The following is a 19387-nucleotide window of genomic DNA, read 5'->3' as shown; positions in this document are numbered from 1 at the left end:
GAAGTTTGTGGGGTGAATGTGTGAAGGCAGCCGCGCACGTGACATCGAAGTGCAGGGATCAGGTACCTGGACACTAGCGTCGCACGCCTCCAGAAGTTCTGTCGCGCAACATCACTTCAGCACAACGACTTCTATACCACACAACACTTGCTCGTAAATCACGTAAAAGACATCTTCACGTTTGTGTAATCGCGATCAACATTAACGAAACAGATCGTCAAGTTTCCCCACGATGGATTATCAGGTACGTCTCTCCGTCGCGAAAGTCAGGAACAGCTGCTAACATCTACAGAATCGCGCAGGCTCCAAATTTGGAGGCGGTGGTGTCGCATCACAGTCTGCGACGAATGCCGACCGACGAGAGCGTCTCCGAAAGCTCGCGCTCGAGACCATCGACCTTGACAAGGACCCGTACTTCTTCAAAAACCACGTCGGCAGCTTCGAGTGCCGTCTCTGTTTGACAGTCCACCAGAACGATGGATCCTATCTCGCGCATACACAAGGAAGGAAGCACCAGACAAACTTGGCACGCCGTGCGGCGAAGGAGCAGAGAGAAGGCAAGAGAGACGACGTGGGCCAGCAAGGACTCCTCGCGGGTGTGCTGCCTAAGAAGAACGTTATCAAGATCGGACGGCCCGGATACCGCATCACAAAAGTACGCGATCCGAATACACGCCAGAACGGCTTGCTGTTCCAGTTCCAGTTCCCGGACCTCACCCCCGGCATCACTCCCAAGGTCCGTGTCATGAGCGCATACGAGCAGAAGGTGGAAGAGCCCGACCCAAACTACCAGTACCTCATTGTTGCTGGTGAGCCTTACGAGACAGTCGCGGTGAAGCTACAATCTCGCGACATCGACAGACGGGAGGGCAAGTTCTGGTTCTGGTTCGACGAAGACGCCAAGGAATTCTGGTGCCAGATTCTCTTCAAGACTGAGCGTGACGAACGCTTCAGCGCAGTCCCAGGTCTCGCGCCCGGACGTTAGTGTCATTCTCAAAGGCGAGGCGTTCAAGACTTTCACTACCTCGGGGATTCTACTTTTACGGCGTTTTGGCAGCGTTTATCCGACGGCATCATGCCCATGTTTGAGGGAAATTTAGGTCGGTGTAGGTAGTCCCGGGACAGAATTTTGGATAATGCAAATCTAACATGAACCACGAAGTACTTGCTGCCGACTGTCTAGTGCCACACTGCTCTTTCCGAGATTGAAATATCCTGCATGCGGTTACATCGTGAAGCGCTGAATCCGAAGCGCCAAGTTCCCACACGGCTCTCTATTGGCAATACTTGTGACTCACTCCAGGCAAGAACTCGCATCTTCAAGTGCAGATTGTGTCTGAGGATTGGCCAGGTTCAGCATGTAGAAGGTGCGCCTGCTCGATCTTGGATGCTCACATGGCAAAAAGGCTTCCGCCTTGCGTCTGCACCTTCCCTACAGGACCTCTGGGCCGAACGGCTTCAGCAACATTTGATCCACCATTACCTTCTCACCGTCTTTCTCGCTTCTGCACTTAATCGATCAGACCGCTCTGTTGGTTCGCCACTGCTTCAGATACAAATTGCCGGCTGAGCTAGAGCCAGAACTTGCTTGCCGTCTGCGGGTATCTGACCCTTCTGGTACTCGATCATGCTGTTTTTGTGATCGGCTATCATCAGGCCAAGAGGTATGTGCGACTAGACTGCTGCCGTACAGACATTGCAGTAGTGTGCAGATGTTGGTTTGCTCGCCTCCTCCTCGGTTCTATACTATCGAAGCATGTTCGATGGAGAATGACGCAGCTTCCTGAGAAGGCTACTAAGGCGCTTACTTGCGTGCTGCAGCTTGTCGCTTGAAGTAAGACTCAACGAAGCCGGTCTCGGTACGTCGCCTAGCAAGCATCGACGCCTGAGAGCTTCGCTCTTGGACATGCCGCGAACTGAATCTCATGGACAGTATAACTTCAGCACGATGCGAATATCCAATGCATCGCTGAGTTTCACATCACAGGTGTTGGCTGTGCCAACTGAACTCCGTCTTGACCGGGCTGACACCGAGTTGCCTTCAATCCTACTCGGGATGCGGATCCAAACGGCCTCAAGACTGTTTCACACTCAACAACGGAAGAGGAAATCCAGCTAGATGGACGCGTGGGGCTCAATTCACCGCACTCTCCACCTGCAATACTACCTCGGACTCAATCCGGTGGAGAGTTCAATTTCATGAGCCTTGTTCTCTTCCTGTATGGTCCATCGCATACGTGGGTCTCTTTTTAGGTCCCACCGATTCACATGCGGGAGTGGATGGCTATCTAACTCAAGGCGGTAGGCGTAGGCTCCGCGACCTCAACAGACATCACGTTCTACTTGGACTCATCTCCGGGTCGTTCATGAGTATCATCTGATGCACGAATGGATAAATACGATAACCGCCCTGGTCTTTGCAAGCCCTCGGCGCAACTGGTAACACCTGACCGTCTTTTCGTCGAACGAATACTGGATCTGGTCTGATGATTGGCCACGACTACCTTAAACGTTGATGCAGCCTCGCCACGCTTCCCCACTCTGGAGTGGACCGCCTCACCGTTCGAACGCAGTTTGCCTAGGCCGATGATCTGACATGGAAAGAACGACAGCGCTCGGCAGGATTGAGGATCCGAAGGGGCTGGGGTTCGTCTCTAGATTGCAATAGCGCGACTACTCTCTAGCGAGCCTTGAGGACATGCCGAAGCCACTAGCACCCACTATCTTCATGATTCAAAATCACAAATGGATCATCTTGGAGCTGATCCGCGATTGCAGGCAAAGTCGAAGCATGAACAGTGAGCCCGACTGGACGATCTCGAACCTTATTACTGGACGTTTGATTACACTTCTACTCAGAGGACCTGCGTTTGTACATGGAGTTGCAGCAACATTTGTTTTTACTTCGGTGTTCCAAAAGCCGATGAAGAAGAGATGTGCTTCACCGCTACAGTTGTACAACTCGCTGCATGTGGCTTTCGTACGGAGAGCCAAAGGGAAGCCATATTCAGTGTTAGCTTACGGGACATCCGCAGTTGGCTGCAAGGACAAGCATTCACCAGTGGGTGGTCCTACCTATTCCATTACCTCGGATTTCTGAAACGAGGCCTCGTCGTGAAATGGTCTCGATATCATGGAACGGCTACAACCGCCGTACGCCGCGATCTTCAATCTAACTTGAACGCGGGATCATCTTGGCGTCTGATGTCTCCCGAAGCTGGGATCCAAGACGGTGGATACAGCTGTCATATGATCAAGCAGCTATCCTAGCCTGACGGTAGTGCCCCGCCAAGATATCGACTAGGTCTAATACTTGAATTTGCATTGGAATGTTTCAACGATCCTTGTATTTAGCGCGCTACAGGTGTCATGACAGCGGTGAGCGGGTTTAGTAGCATGATGGTGAACGTCAGGCTGGTTGAATGCTAACGAGGGGTCGACATTTCGATGAGTCGGAGTCATTCTCGCCCTCCTACCGGCGACATGTATGGCATGCGTTGAACCATAGAAGAAGAGAGCCATGTCACACTCGCGTGGTAGTCCCGAGTTACGAAGGTAGCGGATATAAGCGACTGCACTCTATCAACATGGCTCCATGAATGAAGACTGATCGACCGTGTTATTTCTTCGTACCCCACTGGAGAGTACCGAGTTCGGACGCAACAAAGGCTCTAGCAAACAAAGAATGGCAACGTTTCTAAATTGGTTTAGACCCTGCAGTGAGAGGCAGATGACAAACTTTGGCCTCAGGGTCTAAGACATGGAACAATGTGGCACAGCCTCCCGAAAACGCGTCAGGAAAGAGACGCGAAAGCCTGCGCGCTTCCAGGATGCCGAAGCGGGTGCCGGCATCGACGGCTTACAAGAGGACACAGTGTGTTCTCTGGTCTGAATAGATTACGTCTTCAACTCGCGTAGTTTCAAGAGCATGTCAAAGGACACGGCGCACGGACAGAATTAGGTAGAGCAAGCGCTCAAGACAGGCAAGACGAACGGACATGGCGTTTCGACTCCCGCTAAGGTAGTGGCGCGAGCTGCGGAAGGGATGTGAGATATGGGTAAGGCAGCATGGTGGGGATCGGTTACAGCACGGACAGGCCAAGGGTCATGTCGACATGTGCCCTTGTTGGTTCGGCGGGGAACGGGTCGCTTGGTGGAACAGATCGCCAACTCTGCGATGAGGGTGCTGTCCACACGGAACGAAGAATGAATATCGAAGCGTCCAAGCGCTGTAACTGGACGCGCGGGCTAGAGAGGAGTCTCTGGTAGGAAGCGATTCCGGTGCGATGGATCGGCTTGAGCTTTCAGCTGCAGCAGCTGGTCATAGGCCCGCGAAGACCGACGGCGCTACGAGAGGACGAGCCTCCACTCGGCCTAGGAAATGCTAGAGGAAAACGAACTGCACAAGCAAAGGCAAAGGTCGGCGATCAGCACAGCATTTTTAGACATGGCGACGGAGTAGCGGGAATTCGAGCAGGCAGGCAGTCAGTCAAGATGGGGACTACTGCTTTTGACCGATGCAGCGCAATTAAGTCGGGCTTCCTTATTCGGCTGTTGCGGCAAGCAGGAGCGGGCTGGGGTAGCATGGCTACGGGCGCTGGGGGAGTCAGACGATACGGGTGGATTGATAGAGAGAGAAGGTCGAATGCATGACGACGGCGGCCGCCAATGCAGGCCTGGGTAGTCTGTCTTGGGCGTGCTGCAGGCCCACGGGTCTAAAATCAATGATTCGATAGCAGCCTGCTGACACGGTCGCCTTGTCGGGAGCTGCTCAATCAGCAGCTGGCGGGCTCGTGAGTGGTGGAGCGCGGTAGACAGGCAGCGCTGATGACCCAGGCCTCGCGTTCGCGCAGCCTGCTGAAGATAGAGAGCAAGGCCCGGCGCGCGCGGGTGCTTGGCCTGTTGCGTGTGGAGACGGAATCTCGAGCGCGAGATCCAAGCTAGTGGTCGCTATCGCGCAGCATGATGCAAGTAATGCTGTTCGGCTCCGTGCGCTCAAGAGGTAGTGAAAAGCCACCGGCTCGTGCAGGGCCGCGGGAGAGCCACTTTTTATCACACTGCAGCTAGCAGCGAGCAGCGCCTCTCATGCCTGAAGCTTGTCGCCATTGTCAGTGCGTGCCATTTGCTCACTAGACGACTTGGACGTCCGCCGCGCGGGCCGTCAGCTGCTGGGGTTGCAGGGCATATCAGATTGGGCCTCGCTCCCATTTCGTAATTCACCATAACCCGACTTCCCAGTCAGTCGCTCGCAGAAGCACCCAGTGGTCTTTGCTCCCGCACTCGCAGCTCCCAGCGCCGCGCCAATCGCCCACACGCCCACACAGCCGCCCATACATATCTTGCACCGAGGGCTCCTGTCGCTGGTTAGACAGCCTGCACCGCCCAAGGTTCGTTCCCCCCAACCGTTCGCTCGCCCCGACACCTGTCCTGCCCTGCAAGTCACACCTTACAGCGGCTGCTCGCAGTGTCTGGCCCTGCCCGCACGTGTCGTGTCTCTGCTATTGCCAGGGCGCGCCGTCACCTCAAGCTCAAACCTAACCGCGTCCTAGCCTATATCGATCCGCGAGCACCGTCGGATTCGGAACATTGCGTTTGTACCACCTGTTCTGGCATTCTCCGCGACGCCCTTCTCGCACGTCGCTCGTGCTGCGTGGACGCTTTTGCCCTCCCCGACCGAACGCGCCTTCCCGGCGAGTCTTGGCCCCACCCGCACCTGCCGAACTTGAACCTTGGTTCGACCGCGCCGACACGACACTGCTCCCATCGCTTCCAACACATGCTCCCCAGCGACCGCTGCCGACTCCCGTGCGTCCAGCTGTCCTGACTGCGCCGCGCCCATTGGCCACCCTTTGAGCTTCGCGACGCTCGACGGAAGGTTCCTTCGAGCTCGGTTGCTCTTGCGCCGCCTGGATGTACTCAGTGCATGTGCAACACCCTATACAAATCATGTCAAATGGTGGCTTTGCCAACGGCATCATGGACCCGCCTGGCACCATTGACCCGTCGCGTAAGTAGTCGCGTCCCCCTCTCCCAGCTGCTCACTGGCTTGCGCGTCTGTTACATCCGACGCAGCCTCCCGCGACCTCTTGTTGACCCAGCCCAGATGTCTTCGGAGGCCCGACACAGCCCGTCGCACAGCAACAGCAGGCATCACGAGGCCTGAAGCGCAGTCGCTCGCCAGAAACCCCGTACGAGATACAGGGCGATGACACTCCCAACAACAAGCGCAGTCGCGGCCGCCCGCCCAAGACGACCAGACCCCCCTACGCCGGATCGCCCAACCATGGCTCCCAGCCTCCGCAGAGTGGCATCGCGCCGCCCGTACAGACACCCCAGCTGCAGACATCAGCCCTGCCCCAAGGATCGCCTCCCCAGGTTTCGCCATCTGGCAAAGGAACGCCCACCAAGCCCGCCGTCATAAAGGCACTGCCGACGGTGCGCGACCACACGACCGACCAGCTGAATCCCGAGGGCGACGAATACATACCTCGCGAAATCGACGAGGCCGGCGAGAGGAAGGTTACGCAGACCGGCCACCCACTCGACGGCCGCGAATACCGCTGTCGCACCTTCTTCGTCCCCAACAGAGCCGATAAGCTCTTCATGCTCGCAACAGAATGCGCGCGTGTCCTGGGCTACCGAGACTCGTACCTGCTTTTCAACAAGAACCGATCTCTATACAAAATCATCGCCACCCAAGCCGAGAAGGACGACCTAATCCACCAGGAGATTCTACCATACTCATACCGATCCAGACAGATTGCCATAGTGACTGCCCGATCCATGTTCAGACAGTTCGGAAGCAGACTGATCGTCAACGGCCGGCGCGTGCGCGACGACTACTGGGAAAGCAAGGCTCGGAAGCAGGGTTTTACCGAGGAGGACGCAGCGGGCGAGAAGAGGCCAGGTGCTGCAAAAGCAAGAGAGGCAGCCGCAGCCGAAGCCAACCACGCAAGTGCCATGGCCTTTGCTCATCCAGGAGCATACACCGGCAACAACCAAGACTACCTCGGTGCTGCCATTAACCCTCTGCAGCCTTTCGGTGGTCTCAACCCCGCACCAGGAAGCATGCCTTCCACAAACGCCGACGCATACAACCGCACAACGGCTGACCTGCAGCCCCGAGATTACAGTGGCGTTCAGCGGCCGCGACATGAGATGCAGGGCGCCCCGTATCAGGACTTGACGAGGCCAACCCCGTCCGGCGAGATCCTCAACGCAGCTGCACAAACAGCTGAAGTCAACAAGCAGCTCGAGCAACAACGCAAGCATCGCAAAGACTATCTCAACGACGTCTGGACACGACCTCACGAGCCGCCGGTCCAGCCAAACCGACCTGGAACTGCCGAGGGAGAGCACGCACCCCAAGTCACCCAGACGGTGCAGTCTCCGCGCATGCCTTCGACTGCCGTCAGCATGCCAGGAAACCAGTATGGAATGCCAGCACAGACACCGCAGAGACCTGGACAGTCGATGAGTGCTCAAGCCTACCGTCCGCAGCCCATGCCCCAGAACAACATGGTGCCCTCGCCCATGGCTCAACAACACACTCCACTCCGTCCCGACCAGATGCACCGTCGCCCACCAAGCATCGGCATGCAGCAGGGCATGAACGCCTCCAGCATGGGCCCTGGAGGCATGCTTCCAGGTGTTCAACAGAACCCAGGCCATGGCTACCCTCCATCACATATGTGGCAGGGACCACCGCAGCCGTCCCCACTCTCACAACAGCACAACATGCAGCAATATGCGCAACGACCGCAGCAATCCCCGCTCCCGCAACAATCCCCCATGCATGCATCACCACAGCTCCATCATGCTCAAAGCAGTGCATCGATGCATGGCACACCTGTCCAACAGTATCAGACCATGGGTGCTATGGGCGGTTCCATGCCCGGAGGAGACCCTGGATACCAAGCCATGGGGCAGAATCCCTACCAGCCTAGCCCAAGCCCTCACCAGTTCATGCAGCATCAGAGCGCTGCCGCTCAACAGCCTGGTATGCCTGGTTGGGCACCACCACAGGCTCAGCAACAAGGAGGATGGTCGACATACTAGGAGATGTCAAAACCTTACCTTCAATCGTGCGGACCCACCATCAACTTGCTGATAGCTTTCTAATCCGGCATCAGACATATTCATTTGTTTCCAATGTTCCGATCGACGCCATAAGCTTCCCGCTACTCGTTCGCCGTCGCACTCTGTACACTAGGCTCTTTCCATCTTGCTTTTCACTCCGCTCCCCGCTCCATCAGCAACAATGAAATCACGACCTACGAGACGGTGACGAACACGCTAAGCACCCAACATGACAATACGAAGGGATGATGGATGGGGTACATGGTACCATTTCTTTTTTCCACCTTTACAGGCTCGATCATTGTTTGCTCCTGGCGGCTTTGGAACGTACGTTGCATTCGTCGATGATACTTGGAGGTCCGTTCACCTGCTGTTTCGCATCGCACGGATACCCCACAGTACTTTGAGGCTTGGTAGTATTTGCATGGATTTGCGGGCACGAGTGCTTTGGATACTTGAAGGAGATTCATTTCTTGCATCACTTGGTAACGTCGATTTGGATCAGATTGTCAGATTGTCTTTCTTCGCATTCCTTGTCAGTATTAGCAGATCCCCGTCACAGTCGTCTCGTCCGTGGTGGTTTTGGTTATAGCTTTTTGCACAAGATTCCCCCAGATTCCCCAACACCTCGTTTTGTGTTTTTAGTTGCTAGTTTGCAGTCATTTGCATGGTTGAGGGATATGCATTAAGCTTCCCGCAAGCTGCTGCTCCGGTACATTGGAGGAATATGTGGATATGCGCACCATGTAGGGTTCGGAAAGCATAGCAGGAAAGATCTTCTTGAGATATCCTTTCCTTAGTAATAATATTACCCCATTGCGCGAATACGATCTACACTTCATACTCGGCTTCGCGTCGTGACCATACGTAGCGCACTTGGCCATGCGAAAATGACATTGGGACTAGGCAATATCTGCTACCATGTTTGAACAGCAGAGGGCTCGGTCTCAGAAATCTGCACCCCAGAGTGTCGGAATGCGTCATGTCGCTCAGTGTTACCCAATTGCTTCGTGCATCTGCACGTATGCTCGGCATCTCGAATCTCTCAAGGGTCAGCTAACTACATGACGACGTGCGTCTAAGCATGAAGAACGACATGGTACATGGGTTCTGCGACACATGGACGACACAAAGACCGGGTGCGGGAGCGGACGGCTGCACTGGACCGAGCTCAGACCCCGATGCATCATCGATTCGCGCGAAAGGGTCTCAATGGCTCGGGTATTTGGCGCAGCAAGCTATACTACCAGCTACCAAAAGTCTAAATACGCACTGTCCGGAATGCCCAGACGATATACGATATTGATGTTATTGCTGTTGCGGTTCCTTCGTTGTCGGATCCGTGAACGAGACCACGCAGTCAGCCAAGCAGTGTTTCTTCCACCTGTCGGATCTACTCCGGTGGCTTTCCTAAATGACCGCCGTGAAAGTGGCCTAAAATTGCGGCTCAACGTATATCGGATAGGATTATAGTCATGCTTTCTTCTGTGCTGAGAGGGTGCTCATCGGTCAGCATGCACGGTTACGTCTGGCTTTCCGACCCTGTCGTCTCGTCTCGTCTCAACGGCCTAACGATCACCCACCGCCAGGACGCATGAGTTGTTGCTTTTCCCATCGCAAGCCACAAATCTCACTTAGACTCCGCGGCCACGTGATGGCCGCGGATCTGTTCCTTCCCGCTGGCAAAGGGCGCTTTTGCTTTTGCGATGCGGAGAGCAGACGTTACATGGTAACGCATCTCGCTTGGAACGTTGCGTCGCATATGTCTGGAAAGTTTTTCGGGGCCATATCCCAGTGTCAACTGTGTGAGCTAAACGGCGCCGGAGCAGAGATGCCTCTTTTGATCTTTATCCACTCTGAACTTGCATCATGGAACTGGATTATACTCGTGAGCACGGAATAGCATCGTACAAGTCCCAAGGGTCTCGGCATATGTACTGTAGGTATGACCTGCATATGTGAATCTCAACAAGATTGCCACATGGATCCTCATCGCAGCGGCAACTATTACCGTCCATACAAGAACCACGAACGATGATCGCATAGTAAGCTGGGCATATAGGGCCCCCTGCAAGAACGGTAAGTAGGTACACCGCTGCCGCAAGGTAAGACAGCATTCCGGCTATCTGGGTAATTTCGCCCATCTGGTCCCTCCAGGGTTCTAGCTGACGAGTACCAAGAAAGGGCAACATTCATTGCTGGTATTGACGTGTAATGTGGTTGGACCCTTTCTTCCCTCATTCTAACCAATCTCCTCTCGATCACGCGCCAAAAATGCTACTATGATCCATTGTCGGATAGCACGTCCATCCATACAAGCTCGCTACGTAACGAGCCGAGGGACGTGTATGGCTGGGACGCGCATCTGTCTACTTTTTCCCTTCGACATGGATCCTCGCTTTACCCGTCACCATCTCCTACCCTTTCGAGCTGGCATGGGAATCTCGTCATGCAAATGTTCAACCTTGCAAAGTGGAGACCTACATGTCGCTCCCGATGCAATGCAGGTTGAGTCACAGCGCCGTTTGCAATCGCAGGAGCTGCTAGTCTGGTGTTAGTGTCGTATCCCGAGGTTTGGGATCGTTTGATTCGCGTCGTCTCGTCGCATGGGCGGCTAGTTCTACTGTCATTCGGACCGACTTGGGTCAATTGGTACGAATACTGGGGGCGATTTTCGATGGGGATATTGGAAAAGGAATGAAAGCATGGTTTAAGGCCAAACGGCATTCATCGCCGTCTCCATTTACACGCTGCGGAAAGCTGCGATCTTGTGGAGTTTGACTAAGTGCAGGGGTAGATCCGCGATCGGTAAATACAATTGACTCTAGATCTCAGGGATCGAGGTGTTTGTGCAGGTAATTTTCGCGATGCAACTTCACCAGGCTTGGCTTCTGCATCTCTTGGACTTGTGGCGGCTGACTAGATGTACAAGCGGGGTTTGCTGTCGCTAGTATTGCGTATGCAAATCTTATTGTTGTTGTTTTTCTGGCAAGATCTCGAGTACAACGCTAGACAGGTTACCTGCTTAGCGCCAGGTAGTTTCCAACGCCTCCAACACCACAATGTCTAATGGACCGCGGCAACCGAGACAGCCGCTTTCGATGCCGCCGATTGTTGGCAGTGGTATGAGTGAAGATCTCCATTCTTTTCTTGAGCATCGACCTGGCGTATGGAGCTTTTACCCGCATTGCAAACTCCGGAACTTCTCGGACCAGTGTCGGCTCTCCTTAGAAAACCACCGGAAATATGACATGCGCAAGAAGCAATCATCGTGGATATCGGCGATCCGCCCAACGCGGCTCCCGCTTGTTCGATAGCTTCCTTGACTCGCTCTCGCTCAGATCACATAGTTTTCGTAGCTACAAAGAAGCTCGGGCTTTCTGTCATGCATTCCAGTCATATCACAACCTAAATGTATACAGTGCGTCATCTACAGCATTGTGCCAGTGGAAGATACAGTGTATACGTCTGGTCCATGGTACATTCATGCTTGAAACGAGACGGGCTTCTTTGTCTATCCAAACCAAGTCTTCGCAACTCTCCGAGATCTAGATGAAAAGAAACTTGATTGCCAAGCCAATGGTTCTCCAGGCTCGAGGCCGAAGAATGAAACTAAAAAGATATTTCTGCTCGCGTAAGAGCCGGATAATCGAGACGAGCTCAAGGTTAAATTGCTATTACGTCGATTCGAAGAGCCAAAAGTTGACGCGACGACTAAGAAAAGCAAGCTCATTAACCGTCCAAACATTCCCCAGAAGCAGCTGTAGAACACACCTTCAGCCATATAGTCACATCTGCCAGATATTGCACCCAAATTTGGTACCTGAGACTCGTACCTGCATTCAGCGTTACGGTACGGTCCTTCTAATCGCTACCGCGAACCAAAGTCAGGTACAGTACCAAAGTGACAACTCAACCCTCTTCTGGTTCGCAGCACTATCTACAGCCGCGGAAGGGGAAATCATGTACCTGCATGATGCGCGGATCACTATAGTTTCATTGATACAACTCGGAACCAGAATCTGCCAACCAGGTTCTCGGGTACCGTCCTCGATCAATCAATTCGTCAAAAAGTTATACTCTCTCGACACGAGTTCGGAAGAGGCGGATGATAGCATCCGAGCCTCAACAGAGCCTTTGAGAGCCTTTAGGGACGCTCATTCGAGGATCTAAGAAAGCCACAAACATACATTTGATCGCACAAAAGCAGCACATCAGTCGACGATTTTCTCCGGTAGCGGATGTTTCAAGCAAACAAAGCATTACCCAGTCGATCAAAGTTGGTAGAAGAAAAAAACCAACATTCTAGCACGTTTCGACGCGCCTAATTTGAGACGAAGAGTCTCGGTCATGCCGTAAGGGAAAGTGTATACTAGACTGGAATGATTTGGTTAAGGCTATGGAGGCGGAAGCGGGTAGGTTTGTTCTATGTGCACCGGTACCTGTATTGGTAGAGTTGAGGGGATTGTAAATGGGAGGGAAGAAGCAAAGCTGGCTGTCAAATATCCTTTTCTAACGAATCATTCACACAGGATGCCGTTCGGGGAGGACGGGATAGGGTGCTAGATATCCTTTACCAGTACCAATGTAACGGTAGGAAGAAGGGATAACCCGCAAGTCTAGATCATTCTAAGATTTGGCAGATCAATGGACGGTTTCGGTGCTTGCCGTAGCTATGGGTACGAGATCCGAGGTTTGGATGTTGAGGAACCTGAAGGGTTGCGATCGCAGTCAAGTGGAAATTCAGGGGAGTCTCGATGGAGGGTCAGCGGGGAAGCCGATGTTGCCTCGTCTTTGGAGTTTGAGTTTTAGCTGACCGTGCAGTGTCATTGAGTACTGTGTTAGAATGGTATTTGGTCTGACTGCGTAGATATCAGCATTCTACGATACCGGCATATACGGTGATTACCATCGTGACGGATCTCCAACTATGCACCATCCTTTAAAGTGATGAGATATATGTACTGATAGGTAAAGCAGAATGAAGAACCCACACTTGAAGCATCATTCGTCATTCACAGAAGCTGCCTTCATGTTGTCGAGGAGTTGAACAGCTCTAGTGCTGAGATCAGAAACTCATCGTTTCCTCTCATATCATATCATGTCATATCATATCACACCGGCCCTTTGCGACTGTAGAACCCATTTCCCCATTACAACAGGCCCAATACTCTCAAATATTCACCTCTATTTCTTATTGTCCGTATGCGTCTTCCCCGCATTGAACACTGCTATTTTCCCTTCGCAGGAGCTACTTCCACGCCTCTTGAACGATGTCGTTAAACCCATTTCCTTTCACATGATGCGTAACGTCACTGTCTTCACTCTCATATTTTGAATCCCGGTCAGATGAGATGTGGACCGTGTCAAGAATGATGACGAAAGTAAGAAAACCGATCTTTGCCGTGTGAGAAGGCGGTGGTGTCTTCCCGACCTCGTCCGACCAAACCTGTCCACCACACTTCATCAGCATACACATCATGTCATCGCAGACTCGCGCGCCCCGTGGTCTTAGACGAACCATCTTGCTCGGTTCGTAGCCCACCATACTTGACTCAATAATCCTATACGTCATGAAGTGGCGCCGTATGATCCAGGTTAGAGAGCGTTGGAATAACTTGAGCAATCGCAGAATGCTCTTGACGATTGTAGTGATTGCGCTCTCCGGGGTTCAAGGTTCAATGCATGATATTGAGCCTTTGGACTCGGATCTTCAAGGCAAGGGACAAGTGAGCACGAAGACTACCATGGATTGACTGAACATGTACTGGATTGGCCTAGCATTCTACGATAGGTCCAGTATAACGAGAATTTACACACAGGAAAGCACTCACACGCTAGATAGTGCTTACAATCACACCTTCCCAACAACGCAGATTACCTAAGTGGCAGCTCGGTCTTCGATTCAAAGCTGTACCGCATCCATTCGCCAACAGCTCTCAAGCTCTCCCACCGTACACTCTCATCTGCCTCTTGCATCAGCTCCATAACTCTGCCCTTCAGCCCCAACTTCTCAAGCTGTTGTCGCTTCTCTGGTACTTCTTTGACCAAACATGCCACATCGTTGCAGCCAATAGCCAATACCTGCTTGTCGTTGTCCCAGCTCTTAGATAGAATCTCCGCAAGCTTTCGGGGTAGTTCGCCCTTATTCTCTTCTAAGATGCGACGCGCGTTCTCTTTCCAGAACGTAGCATTACGATGCGGGGGTGACCAGCGAAGGTGGCCCGACTGCAGCTCAGCAGCGTACTCGTCAAAGGTAGTCTGTGTCTTGGTGTACTCCTCGAGGAGATCGGTCAGGGCCTGTAAGTCTTCAAGAGCATCTTCATCGGTGAGATGTCGTGATTTCAAGCTCGATAGGAGAGCAGGTAGACGAGCAAGTACGGCCGTTGGAAGTAGCGTGTTGCGGTTCGTGGTTAAAAGGTTTACGAGGGTGGAAAGGAGGAGACGTGTGGTCTTTTCCTTAGGCGATACCTTGAGGAGCTGTGTGTAGAGAATGACGATATCGTGCTCCCTGTAAGCTGTTAACATCCGCGAAACGTGATTTGGGAAAGCAACCATACTCCTGTAGTCCTTCGCCTACAAGCTCACCCTCGAAGCTGAGCTGCCAGATGACGAGCAAGACATGGTACAGCAGCTGGAGGCCGACACCACCAGCGATGCCACCATCTGTTGTACTGCGGATGCTGGCACCACCACTATACAGGGTCGAGTCCGTGTCTTTGGCAGACCCAGCCGCAGCTCTCAGGATGTCAAAAAGAGGGCTGAGTGTCTCCTTCCTTTGCTTCCAGAATATGCGCCTAGACTTGGTACTGCGCAATACGGCCGAGTATTCACGTACAGCGATATCCTGCAGACCAGCGTCGGATGCCTTTGCGAGTGTAGAGAGGTAGGTGAAGAGCTGCGCCAAGGCCTCGTCGAGCTGGGGAGTGTTCCTGGAAGATGTTGTGACTGCATGAGACAGAAGGCCGGACAGGACGGAAGACGTCAGGAGCGGTACGGGGTCTTCGTTGTTGGATGAAGCCTTCAAGAGTGGTAGGAAAGGCTTGTACGGCGCAGGGTGCTGGACGAGGGCTGATGTGAGGGCGGGTATGTCTGGAACTGTATGAGCTTCAAGGCTTTTCTCGAAAGATTTAACATCTCCTACCGTCAATCATGTCTCCCAGCAAGACCAGCATATAGTGGATAATGTCTTGGCGCTTCGCAGCTGCCTCGAAGATGCTCTGCGACCCATTTCCGCCCACTAGCAGTGTCACGAAGCTATCCACATCTGACTCGATAGTTTGCTTCCTCTGTTCCTTGCGCACTTTATCGATTGACTTGATCTTCTTGAGGTCTTCATCGGTGATAGTCTTAGCTCGTACCGCACCTTCCCATGATATGGGCCGGGCGCGGATGTTGTTCTGGATAGAGGTGAGGTACGTCGGTGGGTCTAGTGAAGACATTGCGAATATCGTAGGAGGCGGTGGCGTACTGGTGATGTGCGGCTTCGGTGCCTTGAGTCGTAGTATTGGAGCTCTGCCCAGGTGATGTTGGTTGCTGTGAGGCCCACCTGGGAGCTCCGTCATGGTGCGGAGCTAGTGGAGCTAGGATCTTTTGATATCTTGGCATCCACCAATCTTTCGCAAACACCATCATTCCGCGCCTCTGGAGTTCAACAATCAACACACATTGCGCAAAGATGGAGTACTTCAGTCTGAAGCGGTCGACCGCTGCCGATAATGGCCAATCCAACCTGTCCAGCAAGGTCTACGTGCGGTCTACAAAGAGTGGCAAGGTCCAGAAAATTGTGAGAGAACTGTATCTGCGACAGGACATTCCATGCTCGTCCAATCTTTGTAGAGCATGTCTAGAGATTGCGCCGACCGACTACTCGAAGAAAGGTTCGACCGCAAAACTCCACATGCAGAGTTAGACTAACCTTTTTCAGTCGCGCCATTCGTCCTATCAGATACACCAGCAGGATCCAAGGACTTCCCAAATGGCCAATATCTCATTCCGGATACGAATGCTTTCCTTACCGGAATGGACTTGTTCGAGGTTGAGACCGCCTTTCATGATGTTATTGTTCTGCAAACCGTGTTAGAGGAGGTCAAGAACCGCTCTCTACCTCTGTACCATCGTCTGATCTCCTTGACCAAGAACGAAGGAAAGCGTTTCTACGTATTTTTTAACGAGTTCAGGCAAGAGACGTACGTGGCACGGGAAGCTGGAGAAACGATCAATGATCGAAACGACCGAGCTGTGCGCAAAGCTGTGCAGTGGTACAACCAACATATCACGGAGGCTGTTCAAAAGCGGAGCAAGAAGCAGTCGCGCATCCCTACGGTAGTAATGATAACCGACGATAGAGACAACCTGCGGAAAGCTAAGGCTGAGAAAGTCCCCGGCAAGACTTTGTCCGACTTCGTCTCTGGCCTCGAAAACTCCGATGAGCTTTTGGATATGATCAGTGCAGCGCAAGAACAGCGAGAAGTCAGATCTAAAAAGCCAGAGATCTTCTACTCTGAACATTACACGGTCTCGAAGATGATGACTGGCGTGAAAGCTGGAACATTACATCAAGGCATCTTCAACGTCTCCCCATACAACTATCTGGAGGGTTCAGTTCATGTTCCCGCGTTCGACAAATCTCTCCTCATTCTAGGACGTGAGAACAGCAATCGGGCTGTGTCTGGCGACGTCGTGGTTGTCGAAGTGCTGCCTAAAGATCAGTGGAAGGCACCTTCCACCAAGATCATTGAAGAGGAGACGGTGAACAAGAACGATAACGCAGAAGCTGAAGAAGGTGAAAATGTCATCCCAGAGAGGGAGCGACGAGCGCTGCAAGAGGAGGTGAAACGAGTACATGGGCAGACTACAGAGGGTAGGCCACAGCCAACTGCGCGCGTAGTGGGCGTCATCAAGCGGAATTGGAGACAATATGTGGGCCACATCGATCGCGACTCCGTCCGCTCCTCTTCGAAATCGAGTAGACAACAACAGACTGTTTTCCTTGTTCCGATGGACAAGCGCATTCCCAAGATTCGGATACGAACACGACAAGCTGGAGAGCTCCTTGGTCAACGCGTTTTGGCGACAATTGACTCCTGGGACAGAGACTCGCGATACCCGGTCGGTCATTTTGTACGATCACTCGGCGAGCTTGAGTCTAAGGGCGCAGAGACCGAGGCTTTACTACTGGAATGGGATGTTCAATATAAGCCTTTCCCGAAGACGGTTCTGGACTGCCTACCCGCGGAAGGCCATGACTGGAAAGTACCAGCTAGCTTAGAGGACCCGGGTTGGAAGGGACGCAAAGATCTTCGCGACCTCTTGGTATGCTCTATCGACCCCGTTGGCTGCGTCGACATCGACGACGCTCTCCATGCCCACAAGCTGCCGAATGGCAACTATCAAGTCGGTGTCCATATTGCGGACGTGTCCCATTTCGTCAAGCCGAACAACGCGATGGATAAGGAAGCTAGCCAGCGCGGAACAACCGTTTACCTAGTCGACAAGCGCATAGACATGCTGCCTATGCTTCTAGGAACAGATCTGTGCTCTTTGAAGCCATACGTCGAGCGTTACGCTTTCTCGGTGATTTGGGAGGTGACTGAGGATGCTGATATTGTCTCTTCGCACTTCACCAAGTCCGTCATTCGGTCAAGAGAAGCTTTCAGCTACGAACAAGCCCAAATTCGCATAGACGACGCATCGCAGCAAGACGACCTCACGAAGGGCATGCGAACTCTGCTCATGCTTTCCAAGAAGTTGAAGCAAAAGCGAATGGATGCTGGAGCTTTGAACCTGTCTTCGCCAGAAGTAAAAGTCCGAACCGAGTCTGAGACATCAGACCCAGCAGATGTTCAAACCAAGAAGCATCTTGACACCAACTCGCTTGTAGAGGAATTCATGTTGCTCGCCAACATTAGCGTCGCTGCAAAGAACTACGAAGCCTTCCCGCAAACAGCTCTACTTCGTCGTCACGCTGCCCCTCCGAAGACGAATTTCGAAGAGCTAGACAACCAACTCAAGGTCAAGAAAGGAATGGAGCTCAAGACAGATAGCTCCAAAGCTTTGGCTGATTCACTCGACAAGTGTGTTGATCCCAGCAACCCATTCTTCAACACTCTTGTCAGGATTATGGCAACGCGTTGCATGATGTCCGCAGAGTATTTCTGTGCCGGAACACAAGCGTATCCCGAGTTCAGGCATTATGGTCTTGCTAGCGAGATCTACACTCACTTCACGTCTCCCATCCGTCGCTACGCTGATCTCGAAGCTCATCGCCAGCTTGCTGCTGCCATTGAATACGAGCAGTTGGATCCCAGCCTACAGTCGAAGGCCAAACTCGAGGCTGTGTGCAAGAACATTAACGTACGCCACCGCAACGCACAAATGGCCGGTCGCGCTTCCATTGAGTACTACGTTGGCCAAGCACTCAAGGGCAAGGACATCAACGAGGAAGGTTTCGTCATGAAGATCTTCTCTAATGGTTTCGTGGTCTTTGTACCAAGATTTGGAATCGAGAGCCTCATCAGATTGAGAGATCTCGCCACACCGGAGCCAGAGGCTGACTTTGACGCCGAGAACTATGTGCTGAGCATTAAGGGTGATGTCAAGCGAACTATCGAGCTGTTTGAGAAGGTCACTGTCAGAATTACGGACGAGCTCGAGGAAAGCACTGGAAAGAGGAAGGTGCGCTTGAGCCTGGTATGAGTTCCAGGGGAGTTACTTGTTGCTCAAGTTCTTAGGCGTTCAAGGCACGAAAATGGGAAGGGCCGCTTCCATTGACTGTAACGTTAAACCTGTTCGGAGTTGTGGCCATAAACATTCCAGTTGATACACTTGCGATCTATCCATTCCACTGTCTCTACTGATCGCAGTCTTTCCTATTGAAGCAGCATACACGTTACTGATTATCGATTGTCTAGGCAAACGGCTCGTACTCCGATACCTAGAGCCTTAGCACAACTGTCACTCCGCCTTCTAGATGTTCAAAACAATTGACAAATAAGGACAGAGAGCCAACAAATGCACCAGTATCTCAATCTAGTCATTGTCCGACGCTTCTCTCGTTCTCAACCAAACTTGCCGGTCCGATATGACAGCAGCTTCCTGTTCGATATCACCCAGCACTCGCATTCGGTATCATCGCGCCCACACTCTTGAACCCTTCTCAGCACGGTTCAAGAACTTCTGCTAATTTTTGCACATTCGACCCTTATTGTGCACGCGCAACCGCATTGCGCAAGCGACGCACCGACTATTTCACTTGCGACATGCCGACTCACGACATGCCGCTTCTCCACGTTCGGCCACGCCGACA

At 52.7% G+C, this 19387-nt stretch overlaps 4 protein-coding genes across 4 annotated transcripts; 3 read left to right on the top strand and 1 right to left on the bottom strand.

The window, feature by feature from the left end:
• The first annotated feature begins 115 nt into the window (after nucleotides 1-115).
• Nucleotides 116-1173, top strand: BKA58DRAFT_392262 (uncharacterized protein). The gene is made up of 2 exons (XM_046170990.1): nucleotides 116-244; nucleotides 293-1173. Exons 1-2 carry the CDS (start codon nucleotides 233-235, stop codon nucleotides 983-985), a joined length of 705 nt encoding a protein of 234 aa, XP_046021262.1. The 5' UTR covers nucleotides 116-232; the 3' UTR covers nucleotides 986-1173.
• Nucleotides 1174-5946: 4773 nt separating this feature from the next.
• BKA58DRAFT_414227 (chromatin remodelling complex Rsc7/Swp82 subunit-domain-containing protein) lies at nucleotides 5947-8058 on the top strand (the record flags this gene model as incomplete). The annotated part of the gene is made up of 2 exons (XM_046172471.1): nucleotides 5947-6007; nucleotides 6104-8058. 2 exons carry the CDS (start codon nucleotides 5947-5949, stop codon nucleotides 8056-8058), a joined length of 2016 nt encoding a protein of 671 aa, XP_046021261.1.
• A 5755-nt stretch (nucleotides 8059-13813) lies between these two features.
• On the bottom strand, nucleotides 13814-15612 carry BKA58DRAFT_367972 (vacuolar ATP synthase subunit H). Its single transcript, XM_046168929.1, has 3 exons — nucleotides 15224-15612; nucleotides 14640-15171; nucleotides 13814-14590 (listed from the first exon to the last, which is right to left on the bottom strand). The coding sequence occupies exons 1-3, from the start codon at nucleotides 15519-15521 to the stop codon at nucleotides 13957-13959; spliced, it is 1464 nt and encodes a 487-aa protein (XP_046021260.1). The 5' UTR covers nucleotides 15522-15612; the 3' UTR covers nucleotides 13814-13956.
• A 145-nt stretch (nucleotides 15613-15757) lies between these two features.
• BKA58DRAFT_443611 (uncharacterized protein) lies at nucleotides 15758-18777 on the top strand (the record flags this gene model as incomplete). The annotated part of the gene is made up of 2 exons (XM_046173994.1): nucleotides 15758-15959; nucleotides 16007-18777. The coding sequence occupies 2 exons, from the start codon at nucleotides 15758-15760 to the stop codon at nucleotides 18775-18777; spliced, it is 2973 nt and encodes a 990-aa protein (XP_046021259.1).
• Nucleotides 18778-19387: the final 610 nt, after the last annotated feature.

The sequence above is a fragment of the Alternaria rosae genome, assembly GCF_020736505.1.
Source record: "Alternaria rosae strain MPI-PUGE-AT-0040 chromosome Unknown BKA58scaffold_10, whole genome shotgun sequence".
Lineage (NCBI taxonomy): Eukaryota > Fungi > Ascomycota > Dothideomycetes > Pleosporales > Pleosporaceae > Alternaria > Alternaria rosae.
Note: the sequence above shows the minus strand (reverse complement) of the source record. Positions and strands in the feature narration are given on the sequence as shown.

Bases quoted from the DNA above. Each gene is read 5' to 3' on its own strand.
- BKA58DRAFT_367972 (XM_046168929.1), bottom strand. From the start codon at position 15,521: ATGTCTTCACTAGACCCACCGACGTACCTCACCTCTATCCAGAACAAC. The intron at 15,172-15,223 runs GTAGGAGATGTT...ATACAGTTCCAG, and splicing joins GCTGGGAGACATGATTGACG to ACATACCCGCCCTCACATCA. The intron at 14,591-14,639 runs GTATGGTTGCTT...AACAGCTTACAG, and splicing joins GTAGGCGAAGGACTACAGGA to GGAGCACGATATCGTCATTC.